Raw genomic sequence first — 22388 nt, forward strand, 5'->3', positions numbered from 1 at the left:
GGGTCGACTGGGCTAGGTGTGCTAATGTCAAGTCTGTAGCCACTGCCGAGATCAATGCTGGTTGGTCCATCCTTTTATATTCTTATTATTCCTTGTCCTAGCAGTTTTTTACAACTGAGTGGTTTGCCAGGGCAGTTAAGAGTCTGGAGTCATATATAGGCCAGACCAAGGACATTAGTGAACCAGATGGGTTTTTACAACAATCTGATAATTTCATGGTCATACATTACTGATACGCTTTTTATTCCAGATTTATTTAATTAACTGAATTTAAATTCCCAAGCTATCATGTTGAGATTTGAACTCATGTCTCTGGATCATAAGTCCAGACCTCTGAATTACTAGTCCAGCAACATAACCACTATGCTACGTTCCCAAATTGCCTTTGAGAAGTATAGTGGGAGCTCTGCAGGGAGATGGCAGCTTCAAGTGCGCAGTGCTGCAACTGGGTGCAGGGATACGGGCATGTTTTGGAATAGTTGAGATGCAATTTGCATATAATAAATATCCTACATGCAACATTTAGTGAAACAGTATGTGTTATGTATGCAACACCTTGTAACCAGCATTCTACCACCACCAGGGGGCGCATATGTTGGAATCCCAAGGGATCCCAGAATCCCTTGGAAGCACTGCATATAAGCAGGCCTCCTATGCTGTGCCAGCACTCTCAAGTCAGAATAAAGAGACTAAGGTCACACTTACTCAAGTCTACAGTACTCAGTCACATTGCTTTATTTGAGACATAACAACTGGCGACGAATAATAGATAACGAACCATCACGCGAAAATGCAGAGAACTATTGGTATCCTGGAGAAATTCTCAGAAGGTGACGATTGGGAAGCCTTCATGGAGCGACTCGACCAATACTTCATAGCCAATGAGCTGGAAGGGAATGAGAATGCTGCCAAACGAAGGGCGATCCTCCTCACCATCTGCAGGGCAACAACCTACGGCCTCATGAAGAATCTTCTTGCTCTGGTGAAACCAATAACCAAATCGTATGAAGAACTATGTACGCTGGTCCGGGAGCATCTAAATCCGAAGGAGAGCGTTCTGATGGCGTTCTATTTTATACATGTCAACGGTCTGAAGGCCAGGAAGTGGCGAGCTACGTCGCCGAACTAAGATGGCTTGTAGGACATTGCGAATTCGGTGGATTCCTGGAGCAAATGCTAAGAGACTTTTTATGCTTGGCATTGGCCATGAGGTTCTCCTTCACAAACTATTGACTGTTGAAACACCGAACCTGAGCAAAGCCATAACGATAGCCCAGGCATTTATGTCCACCAGCGATAGCATCAAACACATTTTGCATCATAAAGATGCATCGGTAAGTACTGTACACAAAGTAACGTCGTTTTCAGGCAGGAATGCATATGGCAGAATGTACACGCCTGTAGCTGCATGACCTCAAATGACTCAGAGTCCGCCATCAAGTGTGAATGCGAGGCAATTAACACCTTGTTGGCGCTGCGGAGGTGATCATCGAGCCCATCAATGCCGCTTCAAACATTATGCGTGCAAAGGCTGTGAAACAATGGAACACCTCCAGCGAATGTGCAGACGAACTGCAAACCCTGCAAACCACTACATTGCAGAAGAAGACTGATCCATGGCGGATCAAACTGAACTAGAGACTCGCACCAAGGAGGCAGAAGTATACGGGTACACACCTTCACCACGAAATGTCCACTGATCATGTTAAAAGTTGAACTGAACGGAATTCCAGTATCCACGGAATTGGACATGGGTGCAAGTCAGTCTATCATGAGCAAAAAGGCCTTTGAGAGGCTGCGGTGCTACAAGGCACAAAGGTCCAAGCTGAGCCCTATTCATACCAAGCTGAGGACTTACACTAAAGAGCTGATCACTGTAATTGGCAGTGCAGCAGTAAAAGTCTCCTATGATGGAGCAGTGCACGAACTTCCACTATGGATTGTACCAGGAGATGGCCCCACACTGTTTGGCAGAAGCTGGCTGGGAAAAATCCGCTGGAACTGGGATGACATCCAAGCGCTTTCATCAGTCGACGATGCCTCATGTGCCCAGGTTTTGAGCAAGTTTTTTTTTTCATTCTTGTCAGATCAACTCCAGCGCCAAAAGATCACTTTGCGCTACTACATTTGATCTTAGCCAAAAGGCCGAGAGGGGAAGCTGCACCGTTCCTGGAAACACTGCAATACCAGGTCAGTGCGTGGAGTGGATGGAGCAGGCCCCTGTTCCATCTCCCTGTTCCAAAAATCAATTTAATATTTGGTCCCCAGATAGGGGATATTAAACTGATAAGAACAGATACTACACTTGATCTTAGCCAAAAGGCCGAGAAGCTTTTGAGCAAGTTCCCGTCGTTGTTTGAGCCAGGCATCGGAAATTTCTCTGGGGCGAAGGTGCAGATCCACTTGGTTCCCGGTACACGACCCATCTACCACAAGGCACGTGCCATACACGATGTGAGAGAAAGTGGAGATCGAGTTGGACAGGCTGCAATGAGAGGGCACCATCGCGCCGGTGGAGTTCAACGAGTGGGCCAGTCCGATTGTTCCAGTTCTCAAGGGCGATGGCACGGTCAGAATTTGTGGGGACTATAAAGTAACGATTAACCGTTTTTCGCTGCAGAACCAGTACCCGCTACACAAGGCAGGCGACCTATTTGCGACGCTGGCAGGAGTGAAGACGTTCACCAAGTTGGACCTGACCTCGGCCTACATGACGCGGGAGCTGGCGAAATCATCGAACGGCCTCACCTGCATCAACACACACGGAGGTCTGTTCATCTACAATAGATGCCCATTTGGGATTCAATCGACCGCAGCTATTTTTCAAAGGAACATGGATATTCTGCTAAAGTCAGTTCCGCGCACTGTGGTTTTCCAGGACAACATATTGATCACAGGTCAGGACACCATCGAACACCTGGAAGAGGTTCTAAGTCGGCTAGGTCGTGTGGGACTCAGGTTGAAATACTCAAAGTGTGTTTTCCTGGTGCCAGAGGTCGAGTTCTTAGGGAGAAGAATCGTACAGACGGCATCAGACCCACCGACGCCAAGACGGAGGTCATCAAGAATGCACCGAGACCACAGAACGTGACAGAGCTGCGGTCATTCCTGGGACTCCTCATTTATTTTGGTAATTTCCTACCCGGGTTAAGCACCTTGCTAGAACCCCTACACATATTGCTATGCAAGGGAGATGACTGGGTATGGGAGAAATCACAAGAGACTGCTTTTGAGAAAGCTAGAAATCTTGTGTTCCAACAAACTGCTTGTTCTGTATGACCCATGTAAACATTTAGTGCTAGCTTGCGATGCGTCTTCATACGGGATTGGGTGTGTGTTACAACAAGTAAACAAATCGGGAACATTGCAACCGGTCGCTTATGTATCCAGGAGTTTGTCCAAGGCCGAAAGGGCCTGCAGCATGATTGAAAAAGAAGCTCTGGCATGCGTTTACAGAGTGAAAAAAATGCACCAGTATCTGTTTGGGCTTAAGTTCAAATTAGAAACTGACCATAAGCCGTTCATATCATTATTCTCAGAGAGCAAAGGTATTAATACCAATGCCTCTGCTCGCATCCAAAGATGGGCGCTCATGCTGTCTGCATATAACTATGTAATTCGCCACAGGCCAGGCACAGAGAACTGCGCTGATGCTCTCAGTCGGCTACCATTGCCCAGCACCGGGGTGGAAATGGCACAGCCTGCAGACTTGCTCTTGATGATGGATGCATTTGAAAATGAAAAGTCACCCGTTACGGCCCGCCAGATCAGGACCTGGACCAGCCAAGATCCCTTGTAAAAAACTGTGTCCTCCATGGGAGCTGGTCCAGTGTCCCAGCAGATATGCATGAAGAGATCAAACCGTTCCAGCGGTGCAATGACGAAATGGCAGGGATACGTTCATACGCGACCTACACAGTATCCACCCAGGCATAGTAATGATGAAAGCTATAGCCAGATCCCATGTGTGGTGGCCCAGCATTGATTCAGATTTGGTGTCTTGCGTGCGCCAATGCAACACTTGCTCTCAACTGAGCAGTGCACCTAGGGAGGCACCGCTAAGTTTATGGTCCTGGCCCTCCAAACCGTGGTCTAGGATCCACGTTGACTTCGCTGGCTTGTTTCTAGGCAAAATGTTTTTGGTTGTTGTGAATGCTTGTTCAAAATGGATTGAGTGTGTAATAATGTCTGTAAACACATCCACTGCCACCATCGAAAGCCTACGAGCTATGTTTGCCACGCATGGCCTGCCTGATGTCCTTGTTAGTGCTTCACCAGCGTTGAATTCAAGGAATTCATGACCCGCAATGGGATCAAGCACGTCACATCTGCCCCGTTCAAGCCCGCATCTAACGGCTAAGCAGAACGGGCAGTCCAAACCATCAAGCAAAGCTCGAAACGCGTGTCGGAAGGCTCCCTGCAGACCCGCCTGTCCCCAGTCCTGCTCAGCTACCGCACAAGACCCCACTTGCTCACTGGGGTTCCCCCTGCCGAACTGCTCATGAAAAGGGCACTCAAAACAAGGCTCTCTATGGACATGGTCCCAAATGGCTTGCTGGCACTGTTGTAGCCAAAGAAGGGAGTAGGATGTTTGAGGTCAAACTTGCAAATGGACTAACTTGCAGAAAGCATTTGGACCAAACTAAACTGCGAATCACAGACAGCCACGAGCAACCTGAAGAGGACAGCACCAACTTTGACCCTCCGATACACACACAAGTGGCAACTGACATCACGGTTGACCACGAAGCTGAGCTCATCATCCTTAGCAGCTAAGCAAGGCCAGCTGCGCAGCAGCCCAGTGAACGCCCAACCAACTCACCTGCACCGGTGTTTGTACCGAAAGGATTGACCAGTGAGCGGAAAGCCCTAGATTGTCTCACCCTGTAAATAAGTGCACTATTGACTTTGTTGGGGGGGGGGGGGGTGGGAGTGATGTTATGTATGCAACACCTTGTAACCAACATTCTACCACCACCAGAGGGCGCATCTGTTGGAGTCCCAAGGGATCCCAGCATCCCTTGGGAGCACTGCATATAAGCAGGTCTCCCCTGCTGTGCCAGCACACTGGAGTCAGAATAAAGAGACTAAGGTCGCACTTACTCAAGTCTACAGTACTCAGTCACATTGCTTTATTTGAGACATAACATCATGGATCTCAACTAAGGTGGTGCAAAAATAGTTCCATTCTTGTGACATGACACAATGGGGTCAACAGTTATTGGCCCTGAAATCCCGGTTCCTTCTTCCCGCAAGTGTTTGACTCAATTCTAGAGAAAAAATGCACACTTACCTTTTGCTGCTGCACCCACCAGAGATCCCAGTCCTGAGGCCTCCTCTCTCTGCCCATCGGTGGGCGTGCACGCTTAGACAGACGTAGAACTGGAGCTGGAGTCACATGGCACTGGGGAGCCAATCCAGGTAAAGTATTTTCTCATTCATAATGATGGGAACTCCGTAAGTAGGAGTTCCCATTATTATGATTAAGAAACACCCCCCAGCCCTCGGAAACAAAATTATTCTCCAAACAAATCAATAGAAAGAGCCAAAAATGGTTTGTGGGTCAAATGTAATGTTTTAAAACTATTTTTAAGGAGGTCATTTGTAGTATTAAGGGGGGGGGGGTGTGGTAGAAGGGTATATTGGGTAGATGCTGCCAATTATAAATTAAAGGCAGAATATGCCTTCTAGCTGTGTTGGTGGCAGAATGTATCTGTGACTGATACAGTAACAGATCTGAGCATGCCTGTCACTCCAACTGCTCTGGAGGGAGCAGACAGCTGTGTGCTTCACAAGAGTTGTCTTAAATAAAATACAGCAGCCAACAGGGTAACCTTTCTGTAATATAAAAATAATTTATAAAAAGAGAGAGCAGGGTCGCAGGCAAAGTTAAGAGAAAAGGTAACACTCGGAATCTTCGCTTAGCTTCTTTCAACAGTGCACAAAAGTAGAAATACTAAAGTAAATAAAGACAACCGGAAGTTGAGGGTTAGAACCAGCTGGTACGGTGGGCGTGAATACGCAAAACCTGGCAACGCCGTATCACCGCTTCTAAACGAAGTACAATAGGAACACCGTCTTACCTAGCTCACGTCTGCAGACACTCCCTTCCTGAGGGGCAAAACATGCCTTTTAACCCCCCCCCCCAACACTTAATCATTCTATTGAATTAGTATTAAATCTTCATAAACTACAAAACACCATTACATTTCCTAACGGAAAAGGGATTGCACTTTGCCAGAGCTTCAGACTTTGGAGAATGCCGAGAAACCATATTCTTAAAAGACTACAAATGAAATAAATGCCCACCTCTCATGAACCAGTGATAAAGCCACCGATAAGAAAATGTTTGCATCATTAATGTTAGGCTTTCCCTAACTGAATTTCACTGAAAGGCTTTTCCACTGCTTTTTGATCTAAATCATTACTTGTAAATATGTCCAACAACATGCCACTAATAATTTGTAGCTGTGAATAACTTAATGACTAGACTAGGTCGGAGACTATTCACTCAGAAAACAAAATGTGCATGTCTGGTGTGTTGAAGGGTGTGACATTACCTATGAATACCTCACTCCCACAGGAAGGAACCTGTTAACCTTCTCGGTCTTACTGACCATAACTAATGGCATAACCTTATACTTGAAGTGTTTCAAAAATCTATTTGCAGACTTTGACAAGTGAAGCATGTGGTTTTCAAAGCGTGTGGACTGGGACTTTAAAAAGACAGACTATCCTCCCAATATTAACACGTCTCATCGTAGTTGGGAGTCGGATTTATGAAGCTTTATAACTTACACACTCAAAGAACGTCTTGCTTCGTTCTGCCAGAAGTATGTGATGTAAGTCGTTTTACCAACGTGTTCCTAGAATGTTGATTTACATCTGTTTTGCTTTTGAACAAATTTAAGCTTTGTGGTTATTAAGTTGATGGGGATAACCGTTCCCTAAAGTGGTGTGTCTTTCCAAATCTGGAGAAGGACGGGTTGGTTTAGCTAACTCAAGGTGCATGCACACAAGGGGCGAGGGCTTTCCGCGTTGTTAGATGTTCCTAGTGGAATGTCGAGACTTTCTAAAGACCCCATTTAGGATTTCGGCAGAGATACCGGACAGAGGGGAAATGGTCAAGAACACGACACAGCGACCAGGGGAATTCACCCGTCCCTGGAACGGTCTCTGGCACAGCTTGTGGGTGTTGTTTATTTAAGCTCGTTACACCTTTTAAAAAGACGCGTAGAGTTGTTGTAAAAACCGTGAGGGATGTTTCAGGATGTTTGTCCTGAGAGTCGGACAGATGTTTTGCTTTTTCATGTAGTTTGCCCCAGCCAGAAATCGAACTATTGCCAAACTTCAAAAGCTGACAGTGTTGTATTATAACCCGACTCGCTAAGGATGGGATCCAAAATAAGTATATATATATATGTGTGTGAACAATAATAGAGGCATGGCAACATTAAATGTTTCCTGTATATGAAAGCTGGCCAATTTTCTAGTTATTCGCTGAAACAATTGAGTTGTTCCTTTTTTATATTGCTTTCACTGGAGTCTATGGGTGTCACGAAAGTGTCAACAAAATATATCGTGGGAGTGAACCACAGGAAAAAGAAACCCGGGTGTGCCCGAAAACTTGGAGTTCGAAATCTATTAATTGGGTGCAATAAAATATATATGATGCTATCGGAAGCGCTCGATTTAAAATGTATGGATTGCACAGCGAGAGCATTTGCTGTATCAAAACACACGTGAAAAAGGGCAGATCTGCAACTAACAACATGTGGGACCGAACTCGTTCAAGGGATGTGGTGCCCGCTGTTAAATCCGATTCATCTCTTTGGTTTTTATCTACCTGCATTTATGATGCGTTGAGATGCGTGGCCACCACCCGGGCTAATGACAAGAGTCAAATTTGGTCCGATTATCGCTCCCGGGACGTTCAAGGCGCTATATAATGCAAGTTGTTGTAGTTTAATGGTGTCGAAATGACCCAACTCTATCCAAAACAGGCGGGTGATACAGTCCTGTATCATTGATGGTGTGAGCGCGTGTGTGTGTGTGTGTGCCTTTAAAATCTCTCAGTAGTAATATGCCACCACTACAGAACCGTTTAGTGACGCGCCGTCCCTTGTGTGCCAAACTCTGGGATTTTAATATGCACGTTTAAATAATTGGGGCATATTAACGCTGCAGGGGGGCACAGCAGTCCTCGACAGGCAGAAATAGGGTCAGTACTGGAAATGTGGCAGTGTGCAGACAGCCCCCTTTGACCACACTGCTTTCTCTCTGCTGCGACCTGCTATTTATTGTCTCCCGCCTCCCTGTTCCTGCACAGCCTGAATATACGGGCACTTGGTTTGCGGGGAAACGGCGAGATTTATCGAGCCACAGGCAACGCTCGGGAATGTAAGCGGCGAGAGAGCGAGCGGGCGTGCGAGCGACATTCTGCAGCCCAGAGCACAACTTGAACCGATCGATTGTACCAATCGGCGGTGGGAGCTGAAGATCGGACATGTCTTCCAAGGAGAGGCAGAAAGGGAGGCTAACCAAAGACAGCGTCACTCTGCTGCCTTGCTTTTATTTCGTGGAGGTAAGTGGACGCCGGATAATGCAATCGCCGACAGCCGCAGGTAAGACCTATGTCGGCTACTCACACCGATACCAAGATCACGTACACTGCAACTTCTCCCCCCACCCCGCCAGCCCGTGTCATTTCAGGGGTTCTCTCTCTCTCTCCGAAACATCCCAATGGTAAATCCAGGATACCACCATTTATTCTTAACATTAGACAATCGGGCATGGGAATCACGTCGGCAGCAGCATAAAGTGTATTCATCAAGCAGGCATCGATCCAAAGTGGTCGAGCCTCCAGTAAAGGTGCATCTGGTGCAATATTCCAAGCGTTCACTGTCCAGTTGTTAACACAAATGATTCGATTAATGAATACAAATTGTGAAAATTGCGAAGGATTCTACTTGCACATTAAATGACTGACGAGGAGAAGCTCCCACATAACACAGTACTATTTATTACCCTTTTTATAATTTACAGACATTGGAATAGCACCGTTCCCTGTTAGTTTTTAAAAAATCATTCACTACTGAACCACAGGCTGCAACATGCAATAAAACAAGTATCCCCTCAAAAATCATTGAGTAGAGAAGATACTGGGAAGCAATATGAACCGTTGTGGGATGTGAGGTAGGTGGAGGCTGGAACAAATTGCTTGTATTTCATATTGTGAATAATAGAATGGGGTGGAATTAGCAACAGAAGTATAGAATTGTCCAGAAGTTGCTGGAAAGATGATGGCGAGCTCACGGTGCCCATCATTATTAGTGCGTAAACCCCCACCCCACCCAGCAATTTGTGGTGAAGAAGAGTTATGCTATGAGATCTGATTCACCACAAATTGCTGAATGATTTGCGCCGTTCTGTCGTTAGCCACGCCAAAACCAAAACAACTACCACCTCACCATGAGGCTTCCCATTGTGTGCCATGAAATTGCTGGATTTACACCGTTAATACCAATGAATCTTGCTGCAACCACCTCAAGGCTGATATTTCATGTGGTAAGGACCCTGTTAATGATGTGATTTATGGTCCTGACACGCCAGTCAAACTTGGAGGCCCAGGAAGGGAACAATTGAAACTGTGGCGTATCATTCCCGCAGGTTGTAAATTGTTCCTAGAATTCTTTCAAATTTTACATTCTAAATTATTTTCTTACTTTTCCTTTCCGTCGCTTTTTTCTCTCTCTTAATTTACTCTCTTTCCCTTGCTTTATTTCTCTTTCTATGTCTAATTTGACCTAATTCATCCTACTTCCTTCTCTGTTGCTTGCTTAATTTCTTTATACTTAAATTTCATTAGTTATGGAGATATACCATTGGGCCCGGTGACCTTGTTTGAATTTGAATTTCTAGCAACTTGAGGCGCAAAGATAATACAATCTGGAGGATGAGGTTATGTTACAGGACTAGTAATCCAGAAGCCCGGACTAATGATCCAGAGACATGAGTTTAAATCCCATGTCGGCAGCTGGGGATTAAATAAATCTGGAATAAAAATTTAGTATCAATAAAGGGTTCCATTAAATTAACGAATTGTCATTAAAATCCATCTGGTTCACTGTCCTTTAGGGAAGGAAATCTGCCATCCTTACCCAGTCTGGCCTTTTTGTGACCTCAGACCCACACTGCCCTCTGAAATGGCCTAGCAAGCCACTCAGTTGTATAAATGCCTTGGGATGTTTTACTACATTAAAGGCGCTATATAAATAAAAGTTATTATTATAAGGTGGCTCACCACCACCTTCTCAATGACAATTAGGGATGGGCAATACTTGCCAGCGATGCCCACATTCCATGAACAAATAAATAAACAAAAAAATCTAATTCACATTATACGCTATGAGAGGTGTCGCTCCAGCAGTTTCTGGGCCATCCTTGTAAAAGATTCAGTGAGTGTGCATTAGTATTCCCTTGGTGAGAACCAAGGATTCTACATGCTCAGGAGCACTATAAATATCCCATTCCAGTTAGAAGAGCATGCTTGTCTTTTGCCATCTATTAAAACAACAGACTAGCAACATAACCACTTTCCTTCTCTGTGTGGCTTGGCTTATGATACCTTCTCATCACAGAGCTATTGTAGGTTAGTACCTGACAGAGGTAGGACAAGGAAATCCTTGCTGTTAGTAAAAAAAAATTGTAAAGGAGCTGAACCAATCTTTCAGTTTCCTATTCTATTCCTAAATTGCCAGCGCACTTGTTAATAAGTACTATTTGCTGAATATTGTGCATTAGCTCCAAAGTAACAGCAGTAATACCCTGTTTTATATAATATTTTATATCCTATTATTTCATTTCCAATTTTACAATATGATGTGGGTCAATTAATTTCCTTGTTATTGTACTTAAATTACCCCAGGTTCTTCCAATCATTTTATTTCCAATTTACTCTTAGGGGGCACTTACACTACACATCAATGCTAAATTCAGCAGTGTAAATTTAGAATCAGGGCCCAACCTAAGTTCTGAATGAACTACAATGAGATCCACCTGGTGGGGTGGGGGGTGGGGGGGGGCAGTTCTGGTGCTCTAAACTTTGAGGATTTGACGGCTGAGAAAATCATGTTGGATATTCCACGACCAGACCAATATCCACCTTGCTTTTCTGGAAGAACCTTTTCCGCTGGTTGTTCATACGGTTGGCAGAGTGTAATGCGTGCAAGAAATTTACCTGCCGGCGATAGAGGCAGATTTCCACGGTGGCTATTTCAGCGTCAGCGCTCACCTTTACACTTGTGGAGGTGCACAATGTTGTCTGGCAGCTTTGGTAAAGCCCAGTACCCGGGAAGACATGGCCAACGGCAAACCATGGTGACATCACATCTGCCAGGTCGGTCTGAATGAATTTGAGGCTGTGGGGCTGCAAGATCTGGCTGCCAAGTGCTTGGCATCCTTGGCAGCTCATCTACCTGCCTCATCGGACTTCCAATGCAACATGTGCAACTGTGTTTGTGAGTTGAGGACATAGGCTTTTCTCCCATCAGCGCACCCACAACAGCTGAGACTTATCCATTGACTCGACGGGAGACTCCATCCTAGACTCACTCTGCTTCGGTTTGACACTGCATGGAATGTTAATCCAATGCAGTGTCAAACCTGCATTTACAATGTGCTCAAAGGGGTTCAGTGAACCCCATCTCCACCCCCCACTTCCCCACACAATTATAATGTTTTATGAGTTCAGATGTTCCTCTCCCCCTTTATAAATATTTCCATCTCTAATTGTTGGGAGAGAGCATTGCCCATATTTATATACAAGCAAGTGCACAGCTCTTACATGGATAAGACTGCTACCATTCCTACCAAGCAGTAAGCAGTCAATGTAAATGCAGTTCTACCAAGCTGGATACTGAACTATCTCAGATCAATAGCTATGGTGTAAATACACTGTTAAGCCTCTCCTTAGTCAGATTTTCCACTATTCTGACCTCAATGAAAGCAACAAGACAATCCTATATGTCCTATGTATGTTGCATAGAACACAAAAATGCAATGGTTATATTGTGTCTTTTTTCTACCCAACCGCTATTATAAATACAGAATCTGCATTGGTGCAAACCAGTTATGGATTCTCACCATCGTAAACTGTGTAGTGTAATTTGAGTGTCAAATCACCTGAAGTGCACTTAGAATTTATGCAACACTTTTTGAGAGCTGAAACTAGTGTGTGGCAGCCTCCTAGAGGTGGACTTAACAATTATATTGTCACTTTTGTGTTGATGCATACCCTGAAATCGCTTTTAATCAAGTGTGAGACCAATTCTTGGAGGTAAACTCACACCACTTAAGTTTCAGTCCTGCTGCACTGTAACTACAGATGCGCTAATCCAAGCCTAGAATGTTCACAGTTCATCTGAGAACTTTTAGATGTTCAATTTGAACGTGTTTAAAGTTAGCAAAGAACCAACAGGGTAGGATCTTAAGCTTTAACTAGTATTTAATTTGAGTGGAGGTTTGAACATGGAACCACGTATACCGTGTTCCACATTTCCTGACCAGAGATTAACACAGGTGCCAGAAACATAAAAGCAAAATACTGCGGGTGCTGGAAATCTGAAATCAAAACAGAAAATACTGGAAATACTCAGCAGGTCAGGCAGCATCTGTGGAATGAGAAACAGAGTTAACATTTCAGGTCTGTGACCCTTCGTCAGAACTGGAAAATGTTAGAGATGTAAGTGCAGGGACAGGGAAAGGAGGGATGGGACAAAAGAACAAAAGGGTAGGTCTGTGATAGGATGGAGGGCAGGAGTGATTAAATGACAAAAAGTATGATTGTACAAAGCAAAAGGAGACGGTAATCGGATAGGTAAAGAAACAATAGATGAGTCTAGAAGAGATGTAAATGAGAATGGCAGAATCATTAACAGCTGCCATCTGAAAAAATAAGGGTAGAGCTTATGGTCTGAAATTGTTGAACTCGATGTTGAGTCCAGAAAGCTGTAAAGTGCCTAATCAAAAGATGAGATGCTGTTCCTCGAGCTTATGTTGATCTTCATTGGAACAGTATAAGAGGCCGAGGTCAGAGTGGGAACGGAGCGGAGAATTAAAGTGACAGGCAACCGGAACCTGGGAGTCATGCTTATGAACTGAATGGAGGTGTTCTGCAAAGCAGTCACCTAATCTGCGTTTGGTCTCCCCAATATCCACTCTTCCCTCACCTTCACATGGTCCATCTCTGACTCTGCCCTTCTCTGTCTCCATTCCTGGGAATAGGCTATCGACCATCATCCAATGACACCCATAGCTACCTGGACTACACATCCTCCCATCCTGTAAGGACTGTATTCCATTCTCCCAGTTTTTCCGTCTCCATTGCATCTGTTCTGACAATGCCACCTTCCATACTCGTGCTTCCCATTCTCCTCGACCGTGGTTGACATGGCCCTCGACTGTGTTCGTTCCATTTTCCACACTTCTGCTCTCACCCCATCCCTTCCCACCCAAAACCATGATAGGGGTCCCCTTGTCCTCATTTCTCACACTTCCCACGCCACCTTCCCGTGCAGGTATAGGATATGCAACACCTGCCCTTTTACCTCCTCCCTTCCCACAGTCTAGGGTGCCAAACACTCCTCCCGGGTGAAACGGTGATTTACTTGTACTTCTTGCAATTTAGTATGCTGTATTCACTGCTCATGATGGAGGGACCAAATGCAAATTGGACGACCGCTTTGCGGAACATCTCCATTCAGAGCGTAAGCATGACTCCGAGCTTCCAGTTGCCTGTCACTTTAATTCTCCACTCCACTCCCACTCTGACCTCTCTGTCCTCGGCCTCTTACACTGTTCCAATGAAGCTCAGCATAAGCTCAAGGAACAGAACCTCATCTTTTGATTAGGCACTTTGCAGCCTTGTGGAATCAACATTGGGCTCAACAATTTCAGATCATAACCTCTGTCCATATTTTTTCAGATGGCAGCTGTTGACGATTCTGCCATTCCCATTTAAACCTCTTCTGGACTCATCTATTGTTTCTTTTCCTGTCGCATTGCCATCTCCTTTTGTGTTGTACAGTCATCCCTTTAGTCATTTAATCACTCTTGCCTTCCACCCTATCACAGACCTTCCCTTTTGTGCTTTCTTCCCCTCCCCCTTTCCCTGACCCTGCACTTGCTTAAAATCTGTTAGATCTCTAACTTTTCCAATGAAAGGTCATCAACCTGAAACGTCAACTCTGTTTCTCTCTCCACAGATGCAGCCTGAAATATAACTCCGCTCTGCCAGCCGTGTATTGCTATTGATAGGTATTGGCCTCAATCTGTGGTATAATAACTCCCTAACTCATTCCAAATCTTTAACCTGATTTGAACATCTTTTGTGTGTCGAGATTCTGAGATTTCACTTGAAGATTTAAGGGAAAATTTTGTTTAAAATTTGGATCATCATGCCAAATCTTGTGGGCTAGAACCTCCACTTTTTTCGCATGCTTAACTCCCACTTAACGCCCATTTTACTGCTGAAATGATGTATAACGCCCATATATCGCCCATTTTGGCACAAAATGGAAACGGACGGGCATTTTTCAGAAACTTATCGCCGAACGTTACTTTCCCCATGTGCTTAACGCTGGGAAAAAATATTACTGCCTGCCCACTTTTTTGGGGCGGAATCATCAGAATGGACAAATTCAACACCCATAATATCGGCCAGCGTTACTTTCTGCGTGGAATTAACGCTGAAATTCAATAATACCGCCCACCCACTTTTTTTTGTCGTCAAGAGCACATTTGGCACAACTAACGCCCAGGAGATCGCCCACTGTCACGTTCCCCACCTCGCACACATATCGCCCACAATATCGCTCGCCCAAAAAACCGCCCACAAAAAGTGGAACTGTTCTGAACGAACGTCAGTGGTGCGGTTGGCATTTTTAAAATCCCACTTTTACGTGAGGAGCTGAAATATGAACGATTTGCCTGAAAGAGCGTTGATGTGAGTGATAACGCTGACACACTGCTGTGTGTGTGCAGCTCAGACATTAATGGTGCCCATCACCTTGGTACCAGTTAAAGTTTACGTTGATTGATGTTAAATTGTATTTAACCCTTTCATGTTAAGGAATCAATAGTGTGTAACGGTGCAGCTATCTGAGACAATGCGCAACAAGGTTATGTTCAATAACAAAATAGTTATACCAACATTGGTCCGAAATCATAAGTATCACAGACAATAACACTCAACCCCCACCCACACCTCACTTTTTCCACCATTGACATCAATCACATGTTCAACATGTCCAGCAACACAGACTACAAAGGCAAAGCAGGAGGGTGGTCCCCAGCCCCCATACATTGCAACAAATTGCAGACACACAGATGGAGATATAACACCGCCATCACCTGCAGACATGTACCTCACTTTCCTTCACCCCTCTCCTTCTCCCCACCTCTACCCCTTTCCCTCCTCGCTCCACTGCACCTGGCTGAGGAGCTCCTCAGGCGGTGCCTCATTGGGGGGGATGAAGGCAGATGTGGTTGTTGCACGGGTACGGGAGCGGGGGAATGCCGAGGGGGCAACATTCTCTGATGCAGAAGCAGGATCTTGGTCCTTGCTCTCATCTGTCGTTCGCAGTGGTGGTGCGGAACCCAGGGATGGAATGCTGCGCTCGGGGACCACAGGGAGGCCTGTGGTAGCAGTGTTCCTGGCTATTGCATCCAGGGCCTCCGCGGAATGTACTCGGTCATGGTGGCCAGCTGTCGGGATATGACCCCCAGTGCTTCGCTAAGCTGGTCACCAATGTCTACAGTCCTCCTGGACAACTGTACCATCTCTCCGCTGTCATGTGGCACTTGTGGAACAGACCTGCCGTATCGACGGAACCTCCACGGGGTCAGCGCCATCCTGGGGAGAAATGGGGTGCCCTGTGGTGAGGTACTTGGAGCCGGTATCTCCAGAGTGGAGGCGGAAATGACCGGAGGACCACTAGAAGGCCTTAGGGTGGAATGGCTTCTGGAGTGTGGCGATGCAGGTTCCTTGAAATCCATGCTCTCATCCATGGAGAACAGACCCAGCGGATTGACGGGCGAGAATCGGAGCTCCTCAGCACCAGATGTAGGATCGTCCATTGACTCCTGCCCCGCGTCCCCACCTTCTGGCCTCTGTGGTCTTGCCTTGGGACGCGCTGCTGGCTGAGCTGAAAAACACAAATGAGGTTATTGGAGGAGAAGGGGGTGCTAGGGTCACATGGTGAGTCCAGCGCTACACACAGCATATGCACGACAAAAGCTCTCAAAACCATCACAGACGTCACATTTCATAACCATCAACACATTTGCATGCCAATGATTTTCATTCGGCCATCATTATTTCTATGACAATTTCAGAAATCATCTATCATATATGATTGTTTGGATATGAGTGGGTGTGGCATCTATTGACTTTACATTACGCAATGGTGTAAGCTTTATTCACGTGGCACCACTTCAGGATTTGGCTGTCCGGGGGGGTGCTTCCCCATGAGTGTGAGCACACGCTCCTCCATGTCAGTGATGTCACTGGGGACTGGTGGCCCCCCCCCCACCCGTTCGCCTCTGCATGGATCTCATCGCCGATAGCTTCTTCTGCAAAAGGTGACAGGACAACATGGCATGAGATCATTGCGTGATATCATTGCTAGGTACTGTCACAGAGACTGATACAACACATAACCGACAGATGTAATCATGATTATTATGAAAATTATCCTTCTTTGCCGAAAGACGTGCAGCGTGACCGCAGGCTTTGAGTAAAACATTTCCGATAACAGTGAAAGACCTCACATCTGCTGATAGTCACTCATGACTGTTCCAAATCAAATTATATAAATACATAAATACATGTAAATCAATGTAATACTTACTCTTGCAGATCCCACACGGTTGTTCCATCGTTTGCGGCATTGGTTGCTCTCACGCACCTCGTTGGTCGCCGACGAGACCTATCTCGGTCCATATCTTCTTGTATGCCTTTGGGGTGGGCTTCCCACATCCTCCCTGTGTCAAATCACCCCAGCGTAATTTGAACTCCTGCAGGAGGGAGGCATTTGCCTCATCTGAGAACCTCCTGGCTCTTTTGTGCCCTCCAATGTGCTCCTCTCCCACCTCACTGCTCTCTCCAACATCAGTCTCCACAGCGTGCTGTGATGCCTCCTCCTCTCTCTTCATTATAGGCCAAATTCGGGCAAATATGTGGCTGGTAACAGCTACTTTTTGTTTGCCTACTTGCTTTGAAGCTCTAAAGTCTCCCTCCTTCCTCCCAAAGCAGCCACACCACACCCAGACACACCTTCAGTCCCTCTGAGCTCCCTCACTCTCTGTCTCCTCTTCAGCACATGTCATAATGACCCTTGACCGCCAGAATCACGGGAATTGAGTGTTGCCATGCCATTGCTAAGGACGGCCACACTTTACGGCAGAAGGTCAAAAAAATGTAACGCTACCGCCCATTTGATATCGCTCGCGGTAACGCCCATTTTCAACAATGGATACTAGGTGTTTTGAGAATGGGCGAGAAGCCGGCGATCTGAAAACTTTTTTCTAACGCCCACGCCGGAAATAACGCCCATTTTTGGGCGATAACCAAAAAAGTGAAGGTTCTAGCCCTGTGTCCTTTCTTTTTAATTCTTGCCATAAATTAAATGCATTAGTGCCCTTTGTTGCTGTAACCTGGGAACATAGGAACAGGAGTAGGCCATTCAGCCCTCAAGCTAGTTCCGCCATTCAATCCGATCATGGCTGATCAGTATCTCAACTTCACTTACCCACCTTTGCTTCATATCCCTTGATACACTGACCCAACAAAAATCTATTGATCTCAGTCTTGAAAATTTCAATGAATCCAGCATCCACAGCCTTTAGCGGGTGCGAGTTCTAGATTTCTACTACCCTTTGTGTGAAAAACTGCAAATCTGATTTCACACCTAAATGGCCTGGCTCGAATTTTAAGATGGTACCCTTGTATTCTGGATTCTCCCAGCAGAGGAACTAGTTTCTCTGTATCTACCCTATCATATCCCTTGAGCATTTTAAACACATCGATTAGATCTCCCTTCAACCGTTTAAACTCAAAAGAGATTGGGGCTAAAATTCCGGTGGGAGGCTTCCTTCGGACGAACGCCTCCGACCCAAAGTTTTTTAACGAAAATACCTGGTGGTTCCGGAGGCGCCTTCGATTCCGGTCGGAGGCCTTTCATTCAATGCGCAGCATTCGTGGAGAGGACTTCTTCATGCGTGCGAAAAAGCTGGAGTCACATGGGCCTGGACCACCAATCACTCTGCAGTATTCTCATTGATAATAATGGGAACTCCGTTTTTACGAGTTCCCATTATTATCAATGAGAATAAACCCCTAAAACAAGAAACACAATATAATAAATAAATAAAATACCTCACATATTCAAAATTAATTGAAATTAAAGTTAATTAAATGTTTTAGAAAAAAAAATATATGTTTTGGAATTTTTTTTAATGTGTTTTAATACGATTTAAAATAAACTTACCTTATTGGACAGGGTTTTTAACATAAAATGTGTTTTAAAATTTAATTTTTATATGTTTTAAAACTCTTACGCTGGTAAAAGTATGCTATGCGCCTGCTTTCACCAAGCATAAGAGTTTGAAGGGCATTCGCTGGGCATGAGTTGGGCAAACAGATCGGAAAAGCCGATTTACGACGCATGCGCATTGCACCCCGAAAACCGTCTTTTGCGAAGCCTCGCCGGTTCCGTCTGCACTTCGTACAGACTCGGTGAGTCTGGAATTTTAGTCCCATTAGTAGCTCTATGTATCTGTAGTCCTGTATGCCTTCTAACACATTCCAGTGATATCTGGGCAGATCAGGTTTTACTGTATGTCACCCCTCCCACTGTCGCCCTTGTGCCTCAGGATCTCTTGGTACATCTTACACTGCCCGGTGCATATTGTTAAAGATCTAAAGTTAAACAAAGCCTTCTCCAAATACACACAGGATCCAAAACTTGATCGTGTCCTTCTCTGTGCTCCTGTGAAGTTAAACACCGCTCATATTAAGCCAAACGCACCAATTCATGAGCAAAATTCAACAAAAATTAACTTGAAATAGAAAGTTTTTTTATGTTGGCTTATGTAAGATATTCTAATTTTCATTGTTAAATAAATAATTCCTTTTTTGTCAGCTTTCATATATTGTTTTAAAACATATTACACAGAGTTTAATTTAATATACATAGAACAGCACACACTAGAGCATGTTACAAAGCATTAACACATGGAAGTTGAGATTAAGTCATGACCTATCCAAGATATGTTATTACAAAAGTGTAATATTGCGGGTGCTGGAAATCTGAAATAAAATTGGAAAATGTTGGAAATGCTCAGCAGGTCAGGCAGCATCTGTGCAGAGAGAAACAGAATTAACGTTTCAGGTCGACGACCTTTCGTCAGAACTGGAAAAGGTTAGAGATGTAACAGATTTTAAGCAAGTGCCGGGGCAGGGAAAGGGTGGAGGGGAGGAAAGAACAAAAAAGGTCTATGATAGGGTGGAAGGCAGGAGAGATTAAATGATAAAATGGATGATTGTACAAAGCAAAAGGAGATGGTAATGGAACAAGTAAAGAAACACAAGATAAGTCTAGAAGAGGTGTAAATGGGTACAACGGAATCATCATCAGCTGCCATCTGGAAAAATATGGGCCAAGGTTATGGTCTGAAATTGTTGAACTCAACATTGTGTCCAGAAGGCTGTAAAGTGCCTAATCAAAAGATGAGCTGCTGTTCCTCGAGCTTGCATTGAGCTTCATTGGAACAGTGTAGGAGGCCGAGGACAGAGAGGTCAGAGTGGGAGTGGAGTGGAGAATTAAAGTGACAGGTGACCGGAAGCTCGAGGTCACGCTTATGGAGGTGTTCCGCAAAGCAGTCACCCAATTTACGTTTGGTCTCCCCATTGTAGAGGAGATCACAAAGTGAGTAGTGAATACTGTATACTAAATTGTAAGAAGTACAAGTAAATTGTTGCTTCACCTGGGAGGAGTGTTTTGCGCCCTGGACAGTGGGAAGGGAGGAGGTAAAAAGGCAGGTGTTGCATCTCCTGCGCTTCCACGGAAGGTGCCATGGGAAGGGGAGAGGGTGTTGGGGGTGATTGTGGAGTGGACCAGGATGTCATGAAGAGTGCAGTCCCTTCAGAATGCTGAAAATGGAGGGGAGGAGAAGATGTGTTTGGTGATGGGATCACGCTGGAGGTGGCGTAAATAGCGGAGGATGATCTGTTGTATGTGGAGGCTGGTGGGGTTGAAGGTGAGGATTATAAAAACATAAAAGCATAAGAATTAGAAGCAGGATTAGGCCATTTGGCCCCTCGAGGCTGCTCTGCCATTCAATAAGCTCATGGCTGATCTTTTACCTCAACTCCACTTTCCTGCACTATTCCTATATCCCTTGATTTCCTTGATATTCAAAAATCCATTGACCTCTGTCTTGAATACTCATTGACTGAGCATCCACACCCCTCTGGGGTAGAGAATTAAAAAGATTCCAGGACAATGGGAACCCTATCATGGTTCTGGGAGGAAAAAGAAGGGGTGAGAGCAGAATTGCGGGAAATGGAACAGACACAGTCGAGGGCCATGTCAACCATGGCAGAGGGGAATCATCAGTTGAGGAAAAAGGAAGACATATTGGAAATATCAGCATAGAAGGTGGCATCATCAGAAAATATGAGATGGAGAAACTGTGAGAACGGAATAGATGTGTTATTGCCGTGAATCACATTCTTGACTGTCTTATAATATTGTAAAAGCTTACAGTACAAAAGGAGGGTGTTTGTCAGATCACGTCTGTGAATATGTAGAAATATAGAGGAAAATAACAATACCTTATCTTTTTATGTGCCCGTGTATTGTGGTTAGAAAAAGCATTACTTACTAGCCATTCAGATGCAAAGCAGGGTCATTCAAAACAGAAATGATATGCTATATCAGAAAAGAAGCATTTTACCACCTGGTTTGTGATGAAGTGATATTAGGACACATGTTGTGTGTTGATGCAAGAAAATCTTGTAGCTTCTACATATTGGGGCAACATTTCAAGAAGAGTATATAAACTAAATATAGAAGTCTGCCTCAGGCAAAGTTCCTTCTTTCTTTTGCAAGTCAACACTCTGCATCATCAGTGTCTGATTTCTCACATCAGAAGATGATCAGTCCACTTGTCTAGTTCTGATATGATGCAATTATTCAATTATTCCCATAAAAACACAAAGTAATATTTTATATCAGTCAACATCATCCTGCTGTTCTCCAAGGACCTAACCAGAAGCTATGGTTGCCATTTTTCAGCTCATTTAAAAAAAAAATCACCAGTCTTCCTTACATTCCAGTCTGTATGAGTCACTGCTTCCCTCTCCTTAAAGAAAACATCCTTCCTAGTCTCTTAAATCCGTTCCTTCTTTTATGATCGCCTTTATCAGTTTTTTCATCCCACTCTCCAGATATATATATGTGCATCTATTTGTCCATTGCTCTGATCCATCTTTGCTTCTGAATTCCATGTTGCAGCGCTTAGTGAGCGATCTACACTTCTCTCTTTTAACCTGTTGTAGGACAAGCAGCTTTTGTCCAAGGTGGAGTGGGTGATCCATGAAAGGAACATGGTTAATTTTGACTTAAGCGAGTGGATCATTTAATTTAGAGAATTGCATAGAATTTACAGCACAGAAGCAGATCATTTGGCACAACTGGTCCATGCCAGTGCTTATTCTCCACACATGCCTCCTTCCATCCTACTGCAAATCACCCTATCAAGCATAATCTTCTATTCCAATGTGTGGATAGTCTACCCCCAGTTCATTTATATCATATATTTTTTTTTTAGTTCTGCTATGTGACATGGAAAACACAACAAGCTGAATGTAGAAATTATGCAATATGGTTTCCTGATATTCTCTGTTGGGGGGGAAATTTATATTGGTGATAACAAGAGATTAGCTGTAACATCAGTCAAATGTAAATGTTTGGTACATAATAAATATATTAAAAGAATTGTACATTTTAAACAAAGTCCATAATCCTTTATATACATTATGGATTTGATAGGAGCATTTAATAGACACACTAAAAATATTTTGAATATACTAAATTTGCACCCTCAAATTATAAACAATCTAACTGCACAATGACAAATCACATCTTTAATGTGCAGATTTAAAGAAGATTGTTTTTTGGCTTCACAACTTCTTCAGAGTGGGGATTTTGTTCAGTGTATTTGTACATGAGAATTGTCAGGTCAGGAGGAAAGGCACACAATTGTAATCTGGATTCAAGAAATAACATTGGGAAAAAGAGAAATACAATGGCCATTGAAAACAA

The 22388-nt window shown here is 44.4% G+C and overlaps 1 protein-coding gene and 1 non-coding gene across 3 annotated transcripts in view; one reads left to right on the plus strand and one right to left on the minus strand.

Annotated features, from left to right (window-relative positions):
* Positions 1 to 2153: 2153 nt before the first annotated feature.
* LOC139269863 (U2 spliceosomal RNA) lies at positions 2154 to 2335 on the minus strand. The gene has a single exon (XR_011594353.1). It is a non-coding gene; the product is annotated as a U2 spliceosomal RNA (small nuclear RNA).
* A 6164-nt stretch (positions 2336 to 8499) lies between these two features.
* LOC139268041 (phospholipid phosphatase-related protein type 4-like) overlaps positions 8500 to 22388 on the plus strand; it is a 79414-nt gene continuing 65525 nt past the window's right edge. Inside the window, exon 1 of one of the 2 annotated variants that reach the window (XM_070886028.1) lies at positions 8500 to 8584. In XM_070886028.1, the coding sequence (XP_070742129.1) occupies positions 8507 to 8584 (78 nt within the window). In that variant the 5' untranslated portion in view covers positions 8500 to 8506. The remainder of the gene's footprint in view (positions 8585 to 22388) is intronic. The other variant, XM_070886027.1, reaches the window with a different exon arrangement.

The sequence above is a fragment of the Pristiophorus japonicus genome, chromosome 8 (genome assembly GCF_044704955.1).
Source record: "Pristiophorus japonicus isolate sPriJap1 chromosome 8, sPriJap1.hap1, whole genome shotgun sequence".
Taxonomy (NCBI): domain Eukaryota; kingdom Metazoa; phylum Chordata; class Chondrichthyes; family Pristiophoridae; genus Pristiophorus; species Pristiophorus japonicus.